Below are 20,817 nucleotides of genomic sequence, written 5' to 3'. Positions count from 1 at the left end.
CTCAAATTCTTCCTGCTCCTTTTGGCACCTTGCCAAAAGCCTTTCTGACAACTTTACCTCATCATTCTTCCCTCCTCTTTTCTACTCTGATGGCTATGTAACTATTTCTACTGATAAAAGCAGATCTCTTTGCTTAGACTTTCTCCTCCAATTCCACCTTAGACGATTCCGGTGCTGTTCCTCCATCATTTGACTTCCTCATGTCTGACATTAAAATTTCTTCAGCTGATGTATTTTCTGCCATCACAGGCCTCAATACTAAGAAGGCATATAGGCCTGACGGAGTCCCTCCTGTTGTCCTCATGAACAGTGCTTCTGTGCTTACACCCTGTCTAGGTAAACTCTTTCAACTTGCACCTTTTCTTCTTGCTGGAAGTTTGCTCTCATTCAGCCAGTCCCAAGGAAGGGTGACCATTCCCATCCCTCTAACTATCATCTAGTTGCTTTAACATCCTGTGTCTCAAAAGCTTTCGAGTCTATTCTTAACAGAAAAATTTTAAAGCATCTTTCCTCTCATAAACTTCTTTATGATCGTCAGTATGGATTCCGTCAGGGACGCTCCACTGGCAATCTTCTCACCTACCTTTCAGACTCCTGGTCATCCTCCTTATGGGACTTTGGCGAAAGCTTTGCCATTGCACTTGACATCTCAAAAGCTTTCGTTCGAGTCTGGCATAAATCTTTAATCTCCAAACTCCTCTCGTACGGTTTCTATCCTTCTATTTGTGCCTTCATCTATAGCTTCCTTTCTGGTTGTTCTATAGCCACTGTTGTAGACGGCCATCGTTCTTCTAGGTCTGTCAACAGTGGTGTTCCTCAGGGCTCTGTCCTATCACCAACTCTCTTCTTTTTATTCATCAGTGACCTTCTAAGCTGTACATTTAACCCTATCCACTCATATGCTGATGATTCCACCCTTCACCTTTCCATTCAGTTCCTGCAGTGTCCATCTCAGCATTTACTTCAACAAACAAGAGACAAGACTATGGCACACCTAATGTCTGACTTGGCTCGTATCTCTGACTGGGGTAAAAATAATCTTGTTGTTTGTAATGCATCAAAGACTCAGTTTTTACACCTATGAACCCAACAAAATCTTCCACAGGAGTACCCACTAGTATTTAATAATATCCAGCTCAATCCTGCATCATCTTTGAACATGCTTGGGGTTTCATTCACTCGGGCCTTATCTTGGAAAGATCATATTACATCTCGTGTAAAATCTGCTTCCAAGAGATTAGGTGTATTAAGCGGACTCCATACATTCTTTACCCCTGCACAGTTGTTGACTTTATATAGTACACGGGTTTTATCCGCCCGTGTAGAGTACAACTTACTTGTGTAGGGAGGCTCCCCGCATACAGCTCTTCTCTATAGGGTGGAGTCAAAGGCATTTCGTCTCATTAACTCTCCTCCTCTTACTGGCTCCCTTCAACTTCTGTCTCTTCGCCACACTGTTGCATCTTTATCTCTTTTCTGTTGCTACTTCATTGGTCACTGCTCCTCTGAACTGTCTGCTTGCATCCCTCCACCTCTATGACAGGTGCGTAGCACCCATCTAGCACCAAACTCCTATCCCTTTTCTGTCCAACTCTCTAATGCAAGAGTTAACCATTACTCTCAGTCCATCATTTATGCAACAGGTCAACTCTGGAACTGTCTCCCTCTGTCTGTATTCCTACTTCCTATGATCTCCAGTCTTTCAAATGCAGTGTGACCAGGCATCTTGAAATGAATGGATCTTGAGTTTGGCTCTCTTTTGTATTGTTTTTGTTTTTTCCTTGGAACTGTTTTCGGGCTCCTAGCCTTTTGTTCCTTCTTCCTTGCATAAAATATATATATACATATATATACTGTACTGTTGTTTGCAGATGATACTGTGTTGTTGAGTGAAGATGAAGGGGAGCTGCAAGGCTTGGTGGATGAGTTTGAGAGAGTGTGTAAGAAACGGAACCTAAAGGTGAATGTAGGGAAGAGTAAAGTGATGGTCTTTGAGAGAGGTGAAGTCAGTGAATGTATAGCGAGGTTGGATGGTGAGGAATTGGAAAATGTGAGTACGTTTAAGTATTTGGGTAGTGTGATGAGTAAGGATGGAGGTTTGGAGGGTGAAGTGCTTGAAAGGGTACAGGAGGGAAGAAAGGTTGCTGGTTCCTTGAAAGCAGTGATAAGAAACAGGGAAGTGAGCATGGAAGTAAAAAAGTTACTACATGACAGTATTGTGATACCAACTGTAACGTACGGAAGTGAAGCTTGGACGTTGTTGGAAGGACACAAGTCAAGAGTGAGAGCAGTGGAAATGAGTTATTTAAGAGGAGCTTATGGAGTCACGTGGAGAGACAGGCTGACGAATGAGGATATAAAGGAGCGTTGTGGTGTTGATGTGGATGTGATAGGAAGCGTTGTGAGGAACACACTGAGGTGGTTTGGCCATGTGGAGAGGATGGAGGGTGAAAGACTGACGAAGAGAGTGTATGTGAGTGAGGTGGAGGGTGGAAGAGGGAGGGGAGACCGTGGATGAGAGGGCGGGTTGGGGTGGAGAGATATGAGAGAGGGGGGTGTGAGTTGGGAGCAGGGTAGTGAAATGGCGGGGGACAGGGCGACTTGGAGGCGATTTGTTTGTGGCCACCCCAAACGGGATTGAGGCGTCTGGCAATAGATAGATAGATAGATATATACATATATATACACACATATATATATACATACATATATATATATATATATATATATATATATATATATATATATATATATTTATTTTGCAGGGAATTTGTGTAACCAGTGATTTCATGAAATCCTTAGTTAATATGTGAAATGAGTTTAAATGAGGATGGGTTAATTTAGGCTGTGGTTGGGTTAGGCTGGGATAATCTAGGTTAAGTTTAGGTTAGATTAGGCTAGGTTAGTTAAGTTAGGTTAATTTAGATGAACACAACTTAGCATTCATAAAAATTAACCTAACCTAACTAACCAAGCGTAACCTAACCTAAACTAAATCTAGATTATCCTAGCCTAACCCAGCCACAGCCTAAATTTACCTAACCTCAATTAACCCATTCTAATTTAAACTCATTTCACAAATTCAACAGGGATTTCAAGGAATCACTGGTTACACAAATTCCCTGTAAGTTATACATACATTACTTTTTCTTGTTCTGTATACAGTAGTTTAAAAACAATAACACAAATTATTACATTTTGGATGGATGGATGGATTGAATCATATATACTGTATGTGTATCTATCTATCTATCTATCTACACACACACACACACACACATGTATAGTAAAACCTTGATATAATAGACCTTAGTAGACTGGAATTCACTGTTATCGGAATCAAAGAGCTACTGGGCTAAATTCTCATACTGTATATCAGAAAAAGTCCAATAAAGCCGGAAGCAGTCTGGACTGCCTGACTACTTCAGCTATGTTCACCACAATAAGGTAATAAAAGTCATGTTTATGAGCGTACAGTACTGTATTATTATATATATTATACCATTTGATTATTGTAATGAATGTATAATACAATGCAGTACTGCAATGGTAGTGAAAATAGATTAAATACCGTTGGTGCAATCTGAACTAATGTTTGATATACAGTATTGGAAAAAGTTTGGGTTAGCAGGGGAAAGTCCAGATGTTGCTTTTATCAGAATTTCACTTTTTTTTTCTGGAATGGCTTGGGCCCCAATTAGTCCGTTGTAGTGAGGTTGTACTGTATATGTATACCAGTACAGTTTATAAAAAAAAAAAATGCAGAGTTAATTTTGGAGGGTTTCAGCTTTCTTACAAGGATCTAGCCATTTGTTATTTTGTTAGACTCCCTTCCTTTATGTTAATTCACTGTACTTACCTTCCAGAACGAACGAAAGTAAAGAAACCAAAGAAAGTCCTATTGATGTCTTCCCGTCACAGCCATCGCTCAAAGACACACGCACAGAGGAAGACACACTGCCCTCACAAAATGCAACCTACCTCACAGAAAGTGCTCAACAGGATGAAAGGGTATGGTATATATATTTAATATTGTGTTATATGAGGCTGGCACTTTTTTTTTATTTTTTATTATTATTATTACCATAATGTAAGGTGGCAGGTTACTCAGATATTAGTAGGACCAAAATCACTAAGAGGAAATATTTAAAAAAATATATATATACTGTATATCAATGGTTGGAGTGGTTGCTAGTTAGAGTGGATGGTTTTATGAGACAGTTTTTTACTTTTGCCATAAGATTAAGTGTTTTTCTTGTTTTCATAACACTTTCATTGTAAGGTGGAACACTGACATCATTAAGCCCTTCACTGATCTTAGGAATGCCTTGAGGGAAAAACAAAAATCTTTGAGATAGGTGAGAGTAATTGTACATGTAATGTGAAATTTTTCATCATCATCTGGACCTCCTTTCCAACCCTAGGGCAGGGTGAGGAGTAGCAATGTCCAGACTGCCCAAATTTGCCCAGTTCAATGGGCCACGCTTCCATTTGCTCACCATTCAAGCCCCCGGAAACCTGGCTCAATCTGATATACGAAAAACATTCACCGTGTTCTGTAGCTTTACATAAACGTATCCGATAGCATCAATTTTTAATTCAGCTGTTTTGTAGGACTGGTGTCAAGTTTACCGTGCATACAAGGATGTGCTGTAATAACGTGAATAATACCCCTCCCCGAAAAACAGCTAACTCAAAATCAAATGGCCACTCCTGACAGGATTATGGAGTCAGGCTGTAGACAGATAGAATAGCCTACTCTTAACTAAATCTCTATCTTTTCACTCTAACTTGACCTAAAGTTGGCATCCCTCCATCTTCAGTGCTGAGTTGTAATAGCAGAGTAACTTTGTAAAACAATGCAAGTCATGGGGAAGTGCTGTGAATAAGATATACTGTACAGTCATTGCATTATCTCTTTGCGACACAGAGCTGCATGAAAAAAAAAAAAAAAAAAAAAATCTGGTCTGAATTGAAGTTAAAGCTAAAGTCTCCCCTACCTTCCCCAGGCTACCTCGCACACATTGCAAGTGTTCATCTCGCTGGTTGCCGGGGCGATGGCAGGTGCCGTCGCCAAGACAACCATTGCTCCACTTGACAGGACCAAGATTAACTTTCAGGCAAGTACCATATGTATAAATGAAATTTTATACACATATAGGGAAGTGTATTGTAGTCAACAGTATAATTCCACTTAGTGTCTCTGTGTGATATAGACCTGTGACCTGGTAAGGCACTTGGAAGGAGTTGAAACATGACAATATAAAATTATTATATATTGATTCGTTTACAGTAAAATTCTTTCTTGTAACAGACTAGCATCTTCATATCATACAGGGAATCTTAAAAGGAGTTTCTGCTGTTGTCTGTACATATGTATTCTGATTCATGAAAGATGTGAAAGTCTTAACGTAGAGGTGAAAAAAGTGCATAGATGCTTTGGTGTTCTGGATGGAATGGATGTAAACTGAGTGGTGAATAGGGCATATGTGAGTGAGTTGGAGGAGGCTTGATTGGCTAAGAAGGTGGATAGATGTGGTAAAGGAGTGTGTGATAGAGGAGAGTCATGGAGATTGATGAGGCAAGGGAACTGATGGGAATAAGTTGGTTGGATGACGTACATAAGAAGGAGCACATGACTAGGACATAGGATCCCATTTTAGCTAGCCAGTGGAGTGTGTTTTAGGTAATGTGAAGGGTGTGTGTAAAAAATATTTTTAAAATATATGCAGATGGTTAGGACTATGAGGGAGTCAGTATTCCAGGACGTGATTGGCGAGTGATGTGTGTATGCCCTATTTCACGGGACATTCTGTTGCGTAAATATCCTGTTACATGTTTTCTATCTCTGCATTCTGAACCCTACCTCACCCCATTTTTAGATGGAGAAAAAGTCAGGATGATGCTGATCCTGATGTATTTTTTATGGATGTACAATCACACGTCTTTGCATTTCTGAATGTGTGTATTATGGCAGGCAGCTTACACACTCCTGGTGTGAGTTGGCAGATCTGTTACAGTATACACATTTTGCATCCTACCTAACACTATCAAGTCTCCAGCATGGAGATGTCTCTTACATGGTGATTTATTCTTGGTATTTAGTGAGTGGTAGCAATAGATGATCACATGGCTCTTCTCAGCTCATGTCCATCCAGCCTTTGTTGATTGGTAGGTAAAATAAATTCCTAGGTAATACTTAGGGGAGGTAACCGTGGTAACCTGGATGATGCAGTGGCCTTGTGTCCCAGGTTAGTGGATGAATAACCCACCACAGTCTCATGGGCCCAAGTTACAGTGCTGAGTACTGTGTTAAATGCCTCATAACACTGCCCTGTTTACCAGCTTATTTCCACACATACCTGTTTATGTAATTATCTTCACACATGCCCATATAGTAACTTACCTTCAGGCTGTTAGACGTCATTTAACGTTTTATTGAGGGGTTGGATACAGCCTTCATTATCCCATTTGGTATGAGTTCTTTCCTGATGTGAATGTCAGCAAGGTCTCCTCCGTGCACATGGCCTTGAATCAATGCATGGCCTCCTGTGTGTCCACGCATTGCTGCACTTCAGGATCACATAACAGTCTCACATAACCTGTGGCCAAGGGTGGGATCCACCTGCAACCACTGCTGTAGCACTCGACATTATGGGCCCACGCCTTAAACTGGGATGATGACATTCCCATAGTAACCTTACCGGGAGCTGCTGGTGGTGCAAGTACTCGTCACTGGGCCTGTGCCTCTGGGTGCAGAGTTGGGTACATCAACTGGTAGGCTGCCCCATTCCTGGAGGTTGTAGCTGGGGTGGTTGCACATTGTGTATGTTGCTGTGCACTTGGTCTCCTGGTGCCATGCAGCGGAACCAGTCTTCTGACTCTGGGTTTGCCTGCTTGAGCACTGGCGGCGCCTTTCCTGGGTCACACATATAACTCCATTGCGCCATGTTGGGCTTGGGAACCAGGAGGGAGGTGGAAACAGCGAGGCCAGCTTGAGATTTACCCTAATAGATACAGGCAAGGGCGCGTCCTCCCTCTAGGATGGCCTGCCAGCGCCAGACCCCAGGTGTGGGCGGTTCCGGGAAACTTCCTGCAAGAATTCAAACTCCAACGGGATCTGAAAATATGGTTACAAAAACACAGAACAGCGGTCATTTCTAATCTAAAGAAAATGGCTTGGGAATGTCCTAAATAAACTAGAAAATAAAACACCATTCCCCCCCCCCCCCAAAGTTAAGGACAGGGTGAGGTAGGGTCCAGAGAACATGAAAAAAACCTGATAGGAGAAACTAACCAGATGTCTGCCCAGTTAAATGGAGCACACACTCATTGACTCACCATTGAGCCCCCAGAATCTTGACTTCACCATACAGACATAAACATCTACATTTATGCCTATCATACTGAAATACCTAATGTATCTTTCCCCATCTGCAGGCAACCCAACAGAAATTCTCCTTTCCTCGTGCACTAGGATTCTTACAAGAGTGTTACCACAGAGAAGGGCTGTGGAGTCTATGGCGCGGCAACTCTGCGACGATGGCAAGAATTGTGCCGTATGCTGCCATACAGTTCACAGCGCATGAGCAGTTCAAGAGGGTGCTCAGAGTGGATGCACCAGGCACTGAGTAAGAAGTGGTGCTTGTGTATGATCATCATCTTCACCAGCATCTGTATTGTTATCATCCTTCTTCTTCCTGACCTCTGCATTCCTAGTCATGATAATTTAAACACCTATCTAGACATTTGTCTGTCTGTTTTAATATTTACCACTTACAAATCAGTCAATAAATTCATCAATGTTGCAGGACGTCATCATCCACCCGGTTCCTTGCTGGATCTCTGGCAGGTGTCACCTCACAGTTCCTCACCTACCCCCTGGATATGGCCCGAGCTCGTATGGCTGTCACACACAAAGACACTTACTCGTCTTTGCCCCAGGTTAGTGACTGTGGCTGGTATTTTTGTTGATTACGCCCTCACTGCAAGAATGTACATAGCAGTCCTTGTAGCAGTTTACTTTTGCAGTATTACCCCTTAACTTTCTTGCTGTGTGTTATTTATACACTTTTAAATAGATATAATATGGATCACAGTGTAATGCAGGGATGGCTCATTTCACTTGTCATTCCGTTAATACCAGTAGTTCTCCCATTTTTATGCTTTATTTCATATATCTAAATCCAACCTCACCTCACTGTTAGGTGGAAAAAAACGATCATGGTGATGGTGATTATTATTGTCGTACATGTATAATTATTAATTATTTTATTACTGCTAAAGCTTTGGTGGACTAAAAAGCTCTTTTATTTTTCAGGTCTTTGCAAAGCTCTTTTGTTTTTCAGGTGTTTGAGAAAATCTGGAAAATTGAGGGTCCGCTAATACTGTACCGTGGGCTGGCACCAACCTTATTGGGAGTCATACCTTATGCTGGCACAAGCTTTTGTATCTACGAAACACTCAAGAAGAACCACGGAGGTAATATACCTATAGTTGTAACCCGTACAATCCCAGGCATTTTTGCAATTTTATACCCACCCAATCCCAGACACTTTTTCGCAGCATCCTGATGCTATGACAGACAGTGGCCAACTGATGTTACCCACCCACCCAGAACCAAACTCAGTCTACAAGTGCTTTGGCACAGTGTTGTCAATATGTTAAGATACTCCTTAGCAAAAACTTAGCTAGACTAAAGCAATTTGAAATGCTACAGGGCTCGAATTTTGCTGTCGGCACCATCACTTCGGTGGGATTAAGTGAGACTTTTTTTTTACTGTCAGCACCATGCTGACAGTGGGTTTGTACAGGTTAATGGTGTTTGGTTATCCCACACTGTGAACAAATAGTACATTGTTATCTTTTCTGTTGGATGATAGTTTACACCCAGGCATTCCTGAATGTGAGCCTGGTGGACTCCAGGCTGAATTTGCCCTTCTGCAGTCCATCCTCCTCCATGCAGGGGGTTAGGTTGAGGGACATGTAAGATGAACACATTCTTCAGCAAAAGAGTGATGGATTACTTCTTGATATTATAGTACAGGGAGCTCTTTTTACCCGAGGTACTTATGTATTAAAACCCACCTACACAAGTACCAGTTACAGTATTTTGTATAAAGTGTTTCGCCCCTTAAATCTAGGTGTTGTCCTCTTCAGTTTATTCTTGCTGCTACCAGATAATTACTCTAAACTAATAAGGGTCTTGGAAAGGATTTATTAGTCTCTGCCTAACCTCTTAAGTGATGTATCAAAGCTCAGTCCAACCTCATGTTATATCAAGGCTCCCAAAATTCCTCATCCTGACATATCCAGATGGATCTATTACCCCTCACAAACTGCCCCATACCAAGCTAGGTGTTAGGTTTAGTTCATTTGGTCCAAGTTAATAAATGGCTCTTCTTGAAATGTTCTTGCATCTAGTATACTGTGTTACATTTTAAACCATTGCTGGTTCACCCTCTTAGTACAGATTTTATTATCAGGTATTGTTTTGACATGTAGCTTGACTTTGATTATTTTCTTTGATCTTGAGAATAAAATTTCTTTAACTGTTAAGTACTTAGGTCAGTGCTATCAATTCATATTGAAGATGGTGTCACAGGCAGATTTTCTGGACAGTTTTTCTCAGGCAGCTCATTTCTGGTGACTTTTTCATGACTGTTTTTAAAGAAATACTGGCACATGAGCCTTTATAATTGCTGGGAAAAGTTGCCAGCCACCATGAAAGAGTGAGTTGGGGGAGTGAGTTACACAGTTTTGGGGATTAATCACTTGCATCCAGTAATCTTGCCAGTGGTACAGGGCAACATGGGGACTATTTGTTTGTGCCCACCCCTTGTGGGATCAAGGCATCTAACTGTACATGGATAGTTATATGATGATGGTAAAGAAGTATTGTAATAAGATAATTTCGATTTCGCAGTGTACTCGGACAGAGACAAGCCAAACCCACTCGAGAGAATGTTATTTGGTGCGATAGCCGGGCTGGTGGGTCAGTCATCGTCGTACCCGCTAGACATTGTACGCAGACGCATGCAGACCGCCAACGTCACTGGTAACGGCAACTCGTACAAAACCATCATAGGAACATTAGCTAAAGTGTACAGGTAAGCTATGTTGAGTGATATCCATATAACCAAGTGGATGCCTGGAGGTTTAGTGGTTAAGGCATTCCTCAAGCTTCGTCATTGCACATTTCGCCACCTTCCTGGGTGCTCTGTCAAAACCCTCTCCAAATGAAAAAAAAGAAAGTACAAAACACATATCAACTCTATATTTTTCCTGAAACTATCAGACAATGAATATTGCATCAGTGGTCCCTTTGCTTGGCATAAACCCAAATTGCTGCTCATCAATATTCACTCTGTCCCTTATCATACCTTCCAGGACTCTTTCTGTTACCTTCATTATCTGGTCCAAAAGCTTACCATTTCCTTTTCCATGGCATCACCCTTCCCCTTATAGAAAGTTACAATCACACTTTTCAACAAGTCATCTGGAGCAACACACTTGTATATAACAGAATTTATCATTTACAGTCTCACTTTTCAACAAGTCATCCAGAGCAACACACTTGTGTATAACATAATTTATCAAATCAGTAGCTCCTATATCTCCAGGGGCCTTCAGCAACTCAGCAGTCAATCCAGACACACTCACCACCTTCCCCAGCTGCATTCTGCAGGTTTCCCTGGTCACAGTTTTCATCATCATCATCCAATCCTACGTTGCCCCAAGAGGAGCCTGGGGCTAGGCAGTTGGTCCTGACATTTAAGATGACAGTGACCAACCTCACTCATCCCTGAGTGGCATTACGTGAGCAATAAACCCCAAACCATCCCTTGGATATAAACCTTTACCGGCTTAATCTGATTGGAGCACAATAATTACGCATTAAACCACCAGGCACCAAAATTCGGTTATATGGTTACCACCCAGCATAGTAAATGGTTTCCTGGTGTACAGGAAACCATTACACCAGGAAACCATTTACTACGCTGGGTTGTAACCATATAACCAAATTTTGGCGCCTGGTGGTTTAGTGTTTTACATCAATGAAAGGCCAAGGGCTAAACATTGAATCCACTGTCTACAAACCTTCCCTGTCCAAGTCAAAGTCCCTATTTAGCAACTTGTTGTAATGCTGACTCCGAACATCCCGATTCACGATAATCATTTTATATGGATAAAGAAGTACACAGCTACCTAAAATAAACACAGTAAAACCTCACTAGAATGGACTAATTGGGGCCCAAGCCATTCTGAAAAAAGCGAAACCGATAAAAGTGACATTTGGACTTCCCCCTGCTAAGATATTTTCATACATGAAGTGTCATGGCAACCATCCTCCTTCACCCTACAAGTTCCTTCTAACTCATGGCAATATCCCATTAGCCTCTTAACTTTTCTCAAATGCCACAATAAATAATTTATTGCATAACACAGTAAAGTTCAAGCAAGGCATAGGCGCAATAAAACTCATAAGTATAAAAGAAATATATATATTTTTTTTTACGTAACTCACCCCCCCCCATCCACCTTGCTGAGTGTTTATCATCATTCAGCACCTGGTGAAGGATCCTTCAGAGCAAATCCTTCAAAATCATTACCCACTATCTTCAGGGTCATTGTCAAGGGCTAGTGAATCATCCTCCTGATTGTCTTTACTGGTAGGAGCTGAATCTACGGGAACTGTAGGTGTAGCTTGCACCTTGTGTGCCGTGTAGTGTACTTAATTTTAAGCACTTTTCAAAGCCTGTACTGTCCACTTTATACACCTTATTTTTTTACACTCTTACAGACTATTTTGTACCTCGTCTGATGGACGAGAAGCCGTACCCCAACTGACGGTGTTTGCTCCACCTATGACAAAAATTCATTAATCCGAGTCTAAAAACAGTTTATAAATCAACCTAAACACAAAATTTAAGTCCAAAATATCATCAGAATCAATTTTAAAAAATAATAAAAACCCATCGCAAAACCAGGGGTAGGCCTACGATAGGCAGGATAGAGTGGTATTTCTACCCCCATGACTATTCCAGGGTATCGCCTTTAGAGGTAGCGTAAATCGGGGTTTGCGCTTACTGTACTGTACACTTTATGCACCTTATTATTTACGATCTCACAAACAAAAAACGTTCACTTTGTATATATTACTTATCACTCGTCATCCTCGACCAGTACATCAGGGACTTCCAGGAAAATGATGTGGTCAGACTGAGGCCAGAGCACGGGGGAACAATAGTAACGCCGCCATCCCAACACAAACCGAGTGGACAATATGGCCGCCCTGGCCTGAGGTTAGGCAGTGCGGATCGCTTCTAGCTTTTTTGGAGTTTTCCCGATATATAAGAAATTATTCCGGTTGGCTCCTCGACTCCGAAAAAAGCAAATTCCAGTCTGGTGAAGTATGTTGTAGTCAGGTCATACTGTACCATGTTTACAATGTTGTAGCTATTATGTCAGATTCAGTAGATATGCCTACAAGTTGTGGTTAATACTAAGGCACAATCATGATCACAATCTGGTGGTCAGGGAATTCAGTATCTTTCAAAATTCTGGTGAATTCATTGCAGAAAAGTCAACCCATATGAGAGAGACATACTGTAACTCTAGTTAAGTCATTGGTTATACAGGCAAGTCCCGGTTAATGAGCAATTGCCTAATGAGAATTCACTAATACGAGGTCTTGGAATTTGCACCACCGCCTGTTTAACGTGCAGGTAAAAATCCAAACTTACGAGAATCGAGACAAGGGTCGTGCCGCAGCTGTACGCCGTGTTTACCTCAACGACTAGGAAATGAGTCACACGCTAGCTCTGTGAGCCTCTTCCTGCCTTACCTTCGTAAACATGTCTTCCAGCCAAGCTTGCCCAGTCAAGGTCGGTCTTGAAGCATGCGTTTCTTCTGTGCCTAGGATTACTGTATCACCATGTCTTCTAGGCATTCCATTGCGACCCCTAGTGCTCCCAGTGCTAAGTGTGCTCGGCTTTCTATCACTGTCTCCCAGAAACTGGAGATAATTAGGAAGCACAAAAGTGGTGTGCACATGGTGGGGCTTTGCTCTACCTACAAGCTCTCGTCCTCGACCGTGTGCACCATCCTGAAGAACAAGCAGAAACTTGCTGATTTGGCTGTTTCATCCAGTGTGCCTCTGAGTCCTACCCAGACCCATGCCCATGATTGTGTGATGGAGAAAATGGATAGGCTGTTGTGAGTCTGGGTGGAGGACCAGACCCTGGCCCGCATTCCACTCTCCAAGGCCCTGATTCAAGCCAAAGCACTGAAAGTGTGGGAAAAGTGCAAGAAAGAGTATGATGCGAGTGTTGTAGGAAGTGTGAGTGTGACGAGTGACGGTGGTGCGTCGAGTGCTGACCCCAGTGGTAGTGCTAGCTTTGGGGGTAGTGGTGGTGCGGGTCCCATCCAGACCTGCAGCAAGCCCTTGCCTGTTGGTGACACCTTCACGGCCAATGATGGATAGTTTGAACGTTTTAAGAGGCTTGCAAACCTCCATAATATCAGCATTCAAGGCGAGGCAGCGAGTGCTGATATGGACGCAGCCAAGACATTCCCCGAGCAGCTGTGGAGGATCATTGAGGAGGGCGGCTACGATGTGATGCAGGTCTTTAACCTGGACGAGACTGGCCCCTTCTGGAAGAAGATGCCTCCCTGCATCTACATCTCACGGGAGGAGAGGTCGGCGCCTAGCTTCAAGGCCAGTAAGGATCGCCTGACTCTGCTTCTTGGTTGCAACACTGCAGGGGATGCACGGCTGAAACCTCTCCAGGTGTACCACTCTCAACACTCAAGGGCATTGCACGGCATATATCTCTATAGCCCCCTTGTTGTTTGGTGGGCAAACAAGAAGGCCTGGGTGACGAGGACCTTGTTCCTGGAGTACCTGACGTAATATTTCGTGCCCTTCCCGAAGAAGTACTGTGACAAGAACAACCTGGCCAACAAGTGTTTGCTCATCCTGGATAATGCCCTGGGACACCAGACAACCATCAAGGAAGTGTTCCCGAATGTAAAGGTGGTGTTTCTCCCACCAAACACCACTGTCTTACTGTAGCCTATGGACCAGGGTGTAATTGCCTCCTTTAAGGCATATTACACCAGGAGGTGTATGTGGAGACTTAAGGATGTCTTGGATGGTGGGAAGTCTGTTAAGGAATTTGGAAGGCCTACAACATTAAGGAAGCTATCCCCAACATTAAGGAAGCCTGGGAGGAGGTGAAGGAGGGAAACCTGAATGGAGTCTGGAAGTCGCTTCTGGCCTGAGTGTGTGAACTCGTTCCATGGCTTTCCTGCTGAGGCGGTGGCTGATGTGCAGCATGAGATTGTTGTCCTCGCACAGACCGCTGGCTTCGACGAGGTTAACCAGCAGGACATGGAGGAGCTCCTACGGTCCCACTCACAGGAGCTGACAGATGATGACCTGTTCCACCTCAACGAACACCGAGAGGAGGCGGTGGTGGAGGATAAGCTGCCTGAGGTTAAGGAGCTGACCACCAAGTTCCTCGGCGACATCATCAACAGAGCAATGGCAGTGGCAGACGATATGCTGGACACCTACCCTTTTGTTAACCAGGCTATAAATTTCAAGACAGGGATGGTGAAGCTGCTGTTGGAGTACGGGGAGCAGCTCCGTCAGAAGAAGGCGAAAGCAACCCAGACCACCATCGATAGTTTCTTCAGGAAGAAACCTCGCCCCTCGACTAGCACATCAACGTTGGATCCAGGACCCAGTACGAGCAAGGCAGTTCCCAGGACTCTGTTCAGCTCCCTTACACCTCCTCCCTACAAGCCTTCAGCATCCCGCACCCCACAGCCACCAGCACCCTCATCACTGTCGCCACCTCAAGAGGAAGAGGAAGATTTCCATGGTTTCGAGAGCTTCCTTTCATTTCCGTCATCAGAGGCAGAGGTGGAGAGGTTGGGCCTTTGATTCTCTCACCAGCCCCTCCCACCACCGCACCCTCTCAGGCCTCGGAGAGAGGAAACGAGCCAGCTGGACGGTGGTGGAGCACAGCTGGCATATGTCACGGAAGACACTCGAACCCAAGTAAGACATCCAACTGCTTGTTGAGAATGTTTTTCCATTTTCTAATGCTGTTAGGTGTATTACCGTCTTGTATTAACCCCTTATTCCAGCTTAAAATGATCAGAAACTCAGTATTAGTGGTTTGGGGGGAGGCTGCGCAGAGGCCTTGATCCCTAACCCTATTTTTCGCCTAAGTTCTTCACTTCGTTTAATGAGAATTCAGCTAATGAACAAAATCCTTGCTTTCAGTTAGCTCGTAAGATCGGGACCCGCCTGTATATTAATAGTTTTAAATAATCATCACAAAAAAAGAGGAAAAATAACCGATTCTCTATCATACCATCAGTGTATAATATTACCCTAAGTTTAGCATGTCTGCAATCAGTACTTTAGCTCTGGTCTAAGCCTAGTGTTTTATTTCAGGGAGGAAGGTCTGCGGCATGGACTGTACAAAGGTCTCTCGATGAACTGGATAAAAGGGCCAATTGCGGTGGGTATCAGCTTCTCAACGTTTGACACACTGAAACTCTTCCTGGAGCAAATCATTCACACAAGATAGCAGTTCACGCAGATCTGCCGTGTGGAGGTGATACAGTGAGATGGTTAGTGATGTGTAGAACTGAATATACCAATGGCCATACTGCTAACTTCTTTAGCTTGGAGATGTCATTTTTACATCCTTGTTTGCAGCTGCCAGACAGTTTTAATAAATTTAGGAAACCCCCCCACTAGTAGAGGGTAGGATAATGAAGTTCATAAATAACCTCTCCAGTTGAGTCTATCCTAAAGTGAATAAAATCATCCCAGGACAGCAAGACTGTAATGCATCATTGGATCTTCCAGTCTTTCTGATTCCAGATGATCATGCAGTTTGTGAGACTTTTTGAACTGGAGGGGTCGGATACAGACATCACTAACCCCTGTAACTTAGAGGTTCTTTCTAAGTTGAATAAAATTGTCTGGTGGTAGGACAAACAAAACGAAAAAAAAACGTATGTCATCAGGCTAAGGTGGTTAACACCAAGTGAGCTAAAGTATAAGGAAAACCCCTGTTTTTTAATTGTTATGTATGGAACACTGTTACATTTGGTCAGTGAAGAGGTGGACAGTCTCAGATTTACACGACAAATTATTAAGTATGTGATGATAGAACATGTCTGACAATTTTTAACTGTGATTTTTTTATGTACAGTATGTGGTGATGATAGGGCATGTCTGACCTTTCCTTGCCATTGCTGATTACACTGTAATAAGGTATACCAGCAGATTCATTGAGTTACGATACTGATTAGATGGATGTGTAGTACGTTCTTGAATGACTGGCCCGGGGCAGTTACGTTTGCGAATGAAGGGTTGAGAGGAAGGATGAGACTTGAATGTACATGTATTAAAAAATGCTGTGACTGGAAGGGATAGACTGAGGTGGTTTGGGGATGTGGACAAGATGGAGACTGACAACCGGGTGAGGAGGGTGAGAGTGAGAGGTAGACCAAAGAAGATTTAGGACAAGGTCATAGAGTGACCTCAGGACTAAGGGACTGAATAGAGAGGCTGCTAGAGATAGAAGAGTGTGGAGAGCTGCCATTAGGTGACCAAGGCTGATGCATTGAAGTATGTTGGAGTCTTCATAAATGAAATGAAATTAAGGATTGAATGATGATTACATAGGTGGATCAGTCTATCCTACACGACAGAGTAGCCAGCAAGGGTACTGAAAGGTCAGACATGTCATACATCATAATGCATCTCAGAAGTTGGAGCAAAAAATGGGCTTGCCCATACCTTGACACTCGGTTTTTATAATGTGGCCCCAAGGCTTCTGTGGGGATTTGCAGGGTGTCATGGCAGTGTGTGGGGTATCCAGATATCTGTTCAAGAAGTGCAATACAGTGCTTTATACTTCCTCTGTGTTGAATTCTGGGATATTAGAGCACAGCAGGTCCTTGTTGTATGTCCCTTTTTTTTTTTATTATAGACTTTTTACACTAACTCCCACAGCTGAAGTCATGATTGCATTAAATTCAGTCGGCCTTAGCTATGAGGTAGGAGTGAGTCTTCTTAGTAACTGGTCAAATCAGCCCTTCAGTCTTAATCATGAACTGAGCTGAGAAGGGATAGGGATCCAGTGATGTATGTTTTAGTTTATTCATGCTATCTCCAGACACTTCCTTTCAGCTTAGAGGAGACTTTTCACTCAGCAGGGGTTACATACAGCCATCATTCACCTATTCAGTGTGAGGCACTCTTCATATGCTTATCTAGAGGCAGCAGGAATGTACTGGAAATACACGTCACTGGCTTGATTTTTTTTTTTTTTTCTGTATAGAGTTCACAGTATTAATTAAGAAATGTTACTTGTTGACTCTTTGAATTCAGTGATGTATTATTTAGTTTATTCTTGCTGCAGCTTATCTCACAGGAAGGGTTTGATTAATTTGACTTTACCTTACTGAGAATGTACATTAAACCAAATGGTCCAAAACTTGCAGGCTGGAAATGCACAAACTTCAGACTTCCTTTTGTACGTTTCATTCTGGTTAAGTTCGCCCTTGTTTTCCTCAGGGCCTCGTATCTAACCCCTACTGTTTGAAAAGTGGCTCTGCTAGGCAGAATAAATTGTCTAATAGTAGCAGCAGTTACAGTTCCAGGCTCACCATCACTTGAAACCAGCAAACTACAGGCTGAAGGGACATTTGTTTAATTGGGCAATGGAGACACGTCCACTATCCCGCCATCTGTCCCCAAACCCTTAAACGCTTTGCCCAATTCAGTCTGATCCCCAGCCCCAGCCACGTCCCTTGTCCCCCCCCCCCCACACCCTTGGCTGACCTTGCACCATCCCTCAGATTCCAGCCAGTGCATCCCAGTTCAGCACCAGAAATGTTGGTAAATACTGTAGCAAGAATAAAGTGGAAAAATGTGTATTTGGAGTGAAGAGATTAAAACTTTCATTGCTATTTTTAAGTTGATTTGCCAGTTCTTCCAGTTCACATTAGCTGTAGAGCAAAAAAAAAAATGGTGATAATTTGGAAAAAGTCAGTATTTTGAGTTAGGTTGGATGTTGTAGAAAACATTAGTGACATATAACAAGGACTTCCTGTTTATCATTTTACTACATGTTCACATAGACATTTTATAATGACCATTATTGGAATTCTGTATAGTATAATTATTTTCAGTGATATATTGTATAGGTTATGTGAGGAGACATTATAACATTATGAACCATGCAAGCTTTCACTCTGTAGGGCTTGTGCACATTATATTACACTTACAGACAGTATTTTGTCATCCTGTCAGTCCAGTGACGCTCTTGTGATATCTTGAGACACTTTCATTCAGCTCAGGATACTTAAGCTGAATAAATTTGTCATGTAGAAATGAGAATGAAATAGAAATTACATCCTCAAATGGAATGGGTTAACCTGTTGAATTCAGAAGAAATTTAGTGTATTCATATCACTGCCACCAGATGAGTTATTCTGTACAGTAGTCACTTAACTTGGCCTAAAGCTCCTCCCTCCGCCTCACTCCGTCTTCAATGTAGAGCTGTAACAAGAGATTCCTAGCCGAATTTGATGCTAGTCACAGAGAAGTGTTATGGTAAGGATGTGGAGGTGTACTATTGCCATGCTGTGCCACTGAACTGCAGAAAGCTACAAAAGGACCAAAGTCTAGGCCAAGTTAAGGTGGATGAAGAAGGAAAAGCTCGTACTGAAGAGGTTGGGTCAAGTGTTTAGTTCTTTCTGTTTAGGAAGTCAATTGTACAGTGAATAAAATAGTCAAGAGTTAGTAGGAATATTTTTTTTTTTAAAGGCTGTCTCCAGACGTTTTAATTCAGTTTGGGAAGGGCTTTTTGAGCCCAGAGATTAGATGTTGCCTTCATGAATGTCTTCAGTACAAATGGCTTTTCCAAAGGTAAATAAAACTGTCTGGAGGCTGTACGATGAAACTAGAAAAATGCATTACTGACTGAAAGGGTTAAGGTTGTCTGAATCTATGCCCTTTATTATATTCTCTGTATTATAATATTATCAGTGTTTTTTAATGAAGTAATATATTGGTATGTTAAAAAATGCTTTTAACCCCTGCAACCATAGGACACAGTTTATATTTTATTACTGCTACCTCCAGGTATTTATATTCAGCTTACGAGAGCCCCCTGGTAGAGAAGTCATGAGGGCTGTATCCAACCATTACAGACCAGTCCACTGGGTTCACGTTCAGATGAGCTTGGGATCGCAACTATGACAACAGATCAATTTTTTTAAACTTGGAAAAGACCTCTCATAATGAAGGAATTACTTCTTCCGGGCCCAGGCTCATCTGAAACGTGAGTCCAGTGGACTGCAGGATGATCTTGCCCTTCTGCAGTCCACCACCTTCCTTCAGGGGGATGGGAGGAGATTAAGGGACATATGTATAACCAGACATTGGAACAATGCAGTTGTATTAGAGTCCCCACATGAAGGCATCCCTCTGAACAACTGAAGGCATTAGTGAAGACTATATGTAACTCCTCCAGTCTGAAAACATTCTCTGAGCATGGTATAATTTTTTGGTAGGAGCAAGAATAATACAAAAATATGGCCATTGCACTAAGCCATTTTCAGTTAACAGTATTCTTGCTATCATCAGACAGTTTTACCAAGCTTCAGAAAGACCTTTGAAATCGGAGGTGATGGATTTAGCTTTCATCAGTACCTTCACTAGTTAGTTCGCTTAATCTGAATAAAATACTTTGGTAGCAGCAGGGATAAAATAAGTTACATCCTCGGACTGACAGGGAAAATCTTCGGGAAAAACTAGAATTGCTTGGGTAGTGAGCATGTTCGTCTAATATCTGTGCAGAAACTCACGAGGATCAATAGAGTAGCTGCAGGTCACGTGTTGCTGTGATGCTGTCCATTATGTATAGTACAACATGTATAGAGATGTATAGATTCAAGGGACATATTCTCGTCAAGTATGGAGACTCACTAATATCTTTTCCTTACCCATTTATTCTGCATATGGCACATTAATATTATCGTGTATGATTAGAGGATGTATGTATATATGTATGATAATTATGAAATCTTGGTCACTGTATAACTGTAGTTGTAGGCAACTGGTTCATCAGAAATGTGAACCCAGTGGACTGCAGGCTGAAGTTGCATTCTGGATTCCACCATCCTCTTTTGGGGGGAGTAGGTAAGGAGTTGTGGGAATTTGTATAACAAGCAATGAAGCCACTAAAATTTTGTGCCACCACAAGATGGCATCCATCTCCAGCATCACACCAATGTACAAAAAACAAAACAAACAACATACATGAAAAATAGTAAGGTGTCATATGCAGAATAAATGGGTAAGGAAGACGTGCTGAAAAGCCTCCTAAATTGACAAGAGAATGACCCTAAGAGTAATGAATGCAACATGTAAAGAATGTATAGATTCAAGAGTAATGAATGCTTTATTATAAATAAAGTTTTTATATTAGTTACCCTTTATTTACCCTTTGTTAGCTTAAAGTAGGATACAGTAAAAGCTTGCAAAGTCAGATTGTGCAATCAGACTTATCAATTTATGTTGGACTCTGTTGATGGCTTCTCTCACTTACCTTATTAATCTATAGCTATGCATCCTAATATCAGAGGGGATGGCCATCTGTCCTCTGCCATCTGGCTGCCCTCCCTCCAACTCACACTACCCTCTCACCACACCCCTCCACTTTATCCTTGATCTGTCCCTCCCAATTCTTCTTCTCCTTATTATTTTTTTAACCC

General features: G+C 42.3%; 1 protein-coding gene across 6 annotated transcripts in view; it reads left to right on the top strand.

Moving 5' to 3' along the window:
* Positions 1–20,530, top strand: part of DPCoAC (dephosphocoenzyme A carrier) — a 41,584-nt gene extending 21,054 nt beyond the window's left edge. For 5 of the 6 annotated variants that reach the window (XM_080281245.1, XM_080281248.1, XM_080281247.1 and 2 more), the window contains 7 exons: positions 3,867–4,011; positions 5,010–5,120; positions 7,441–7,631; positions 7,812–7,944; positions 8,349–8,481; positions 9,926–10,109; positions 15,473–20,530. In XM_080281245.1, the coding sequence (XP_080137371.1) occupies positions 3,867–4,011; positions 5,010–5,120; positions 7,441–7,631; positions 7,812–7,944; positions 8,349–8,481; positions 9,926–10,109; positions 15,473–15,608 (1,033 nt within the window). In that variant the 3' untranslated portion in view covers positions 15,609–20,530. The remainder of the gene's footprint in view (positions 1–3,866; positions 4,012–5,009; positions 5,121–7,440; positions 7,632–7,811; positions 7,945–8,348; positions 8,482–9,925; positions 10,110–15,472) is intronic. The other variant, XM_080281246.1, reaches the window with a different exon arrangement.
* The last annotated feature ends 287 nt before the right edge of the window (positions 20,531–20,817 follow it).

The sequence above is a fragment of the Coenobita brevimanus genome, chromosome 88, assembly GCF_032717465.1.
Source record: "Coenobita brevimanus isolate Jiangsu-jjx chromosome 88, ASM3271746v2, whole genome shotgun sequence".
Classification (NCBI taxonomy): Eukaryota; Metazoa; Arthropoda; class Malacostraca; order Decapoda; family Coenobitidae; genus Coenobita; species Coenobita brevimanus.
This window is presented reverse-complemented; position numbering and strand designations above follow the sequence as displayed.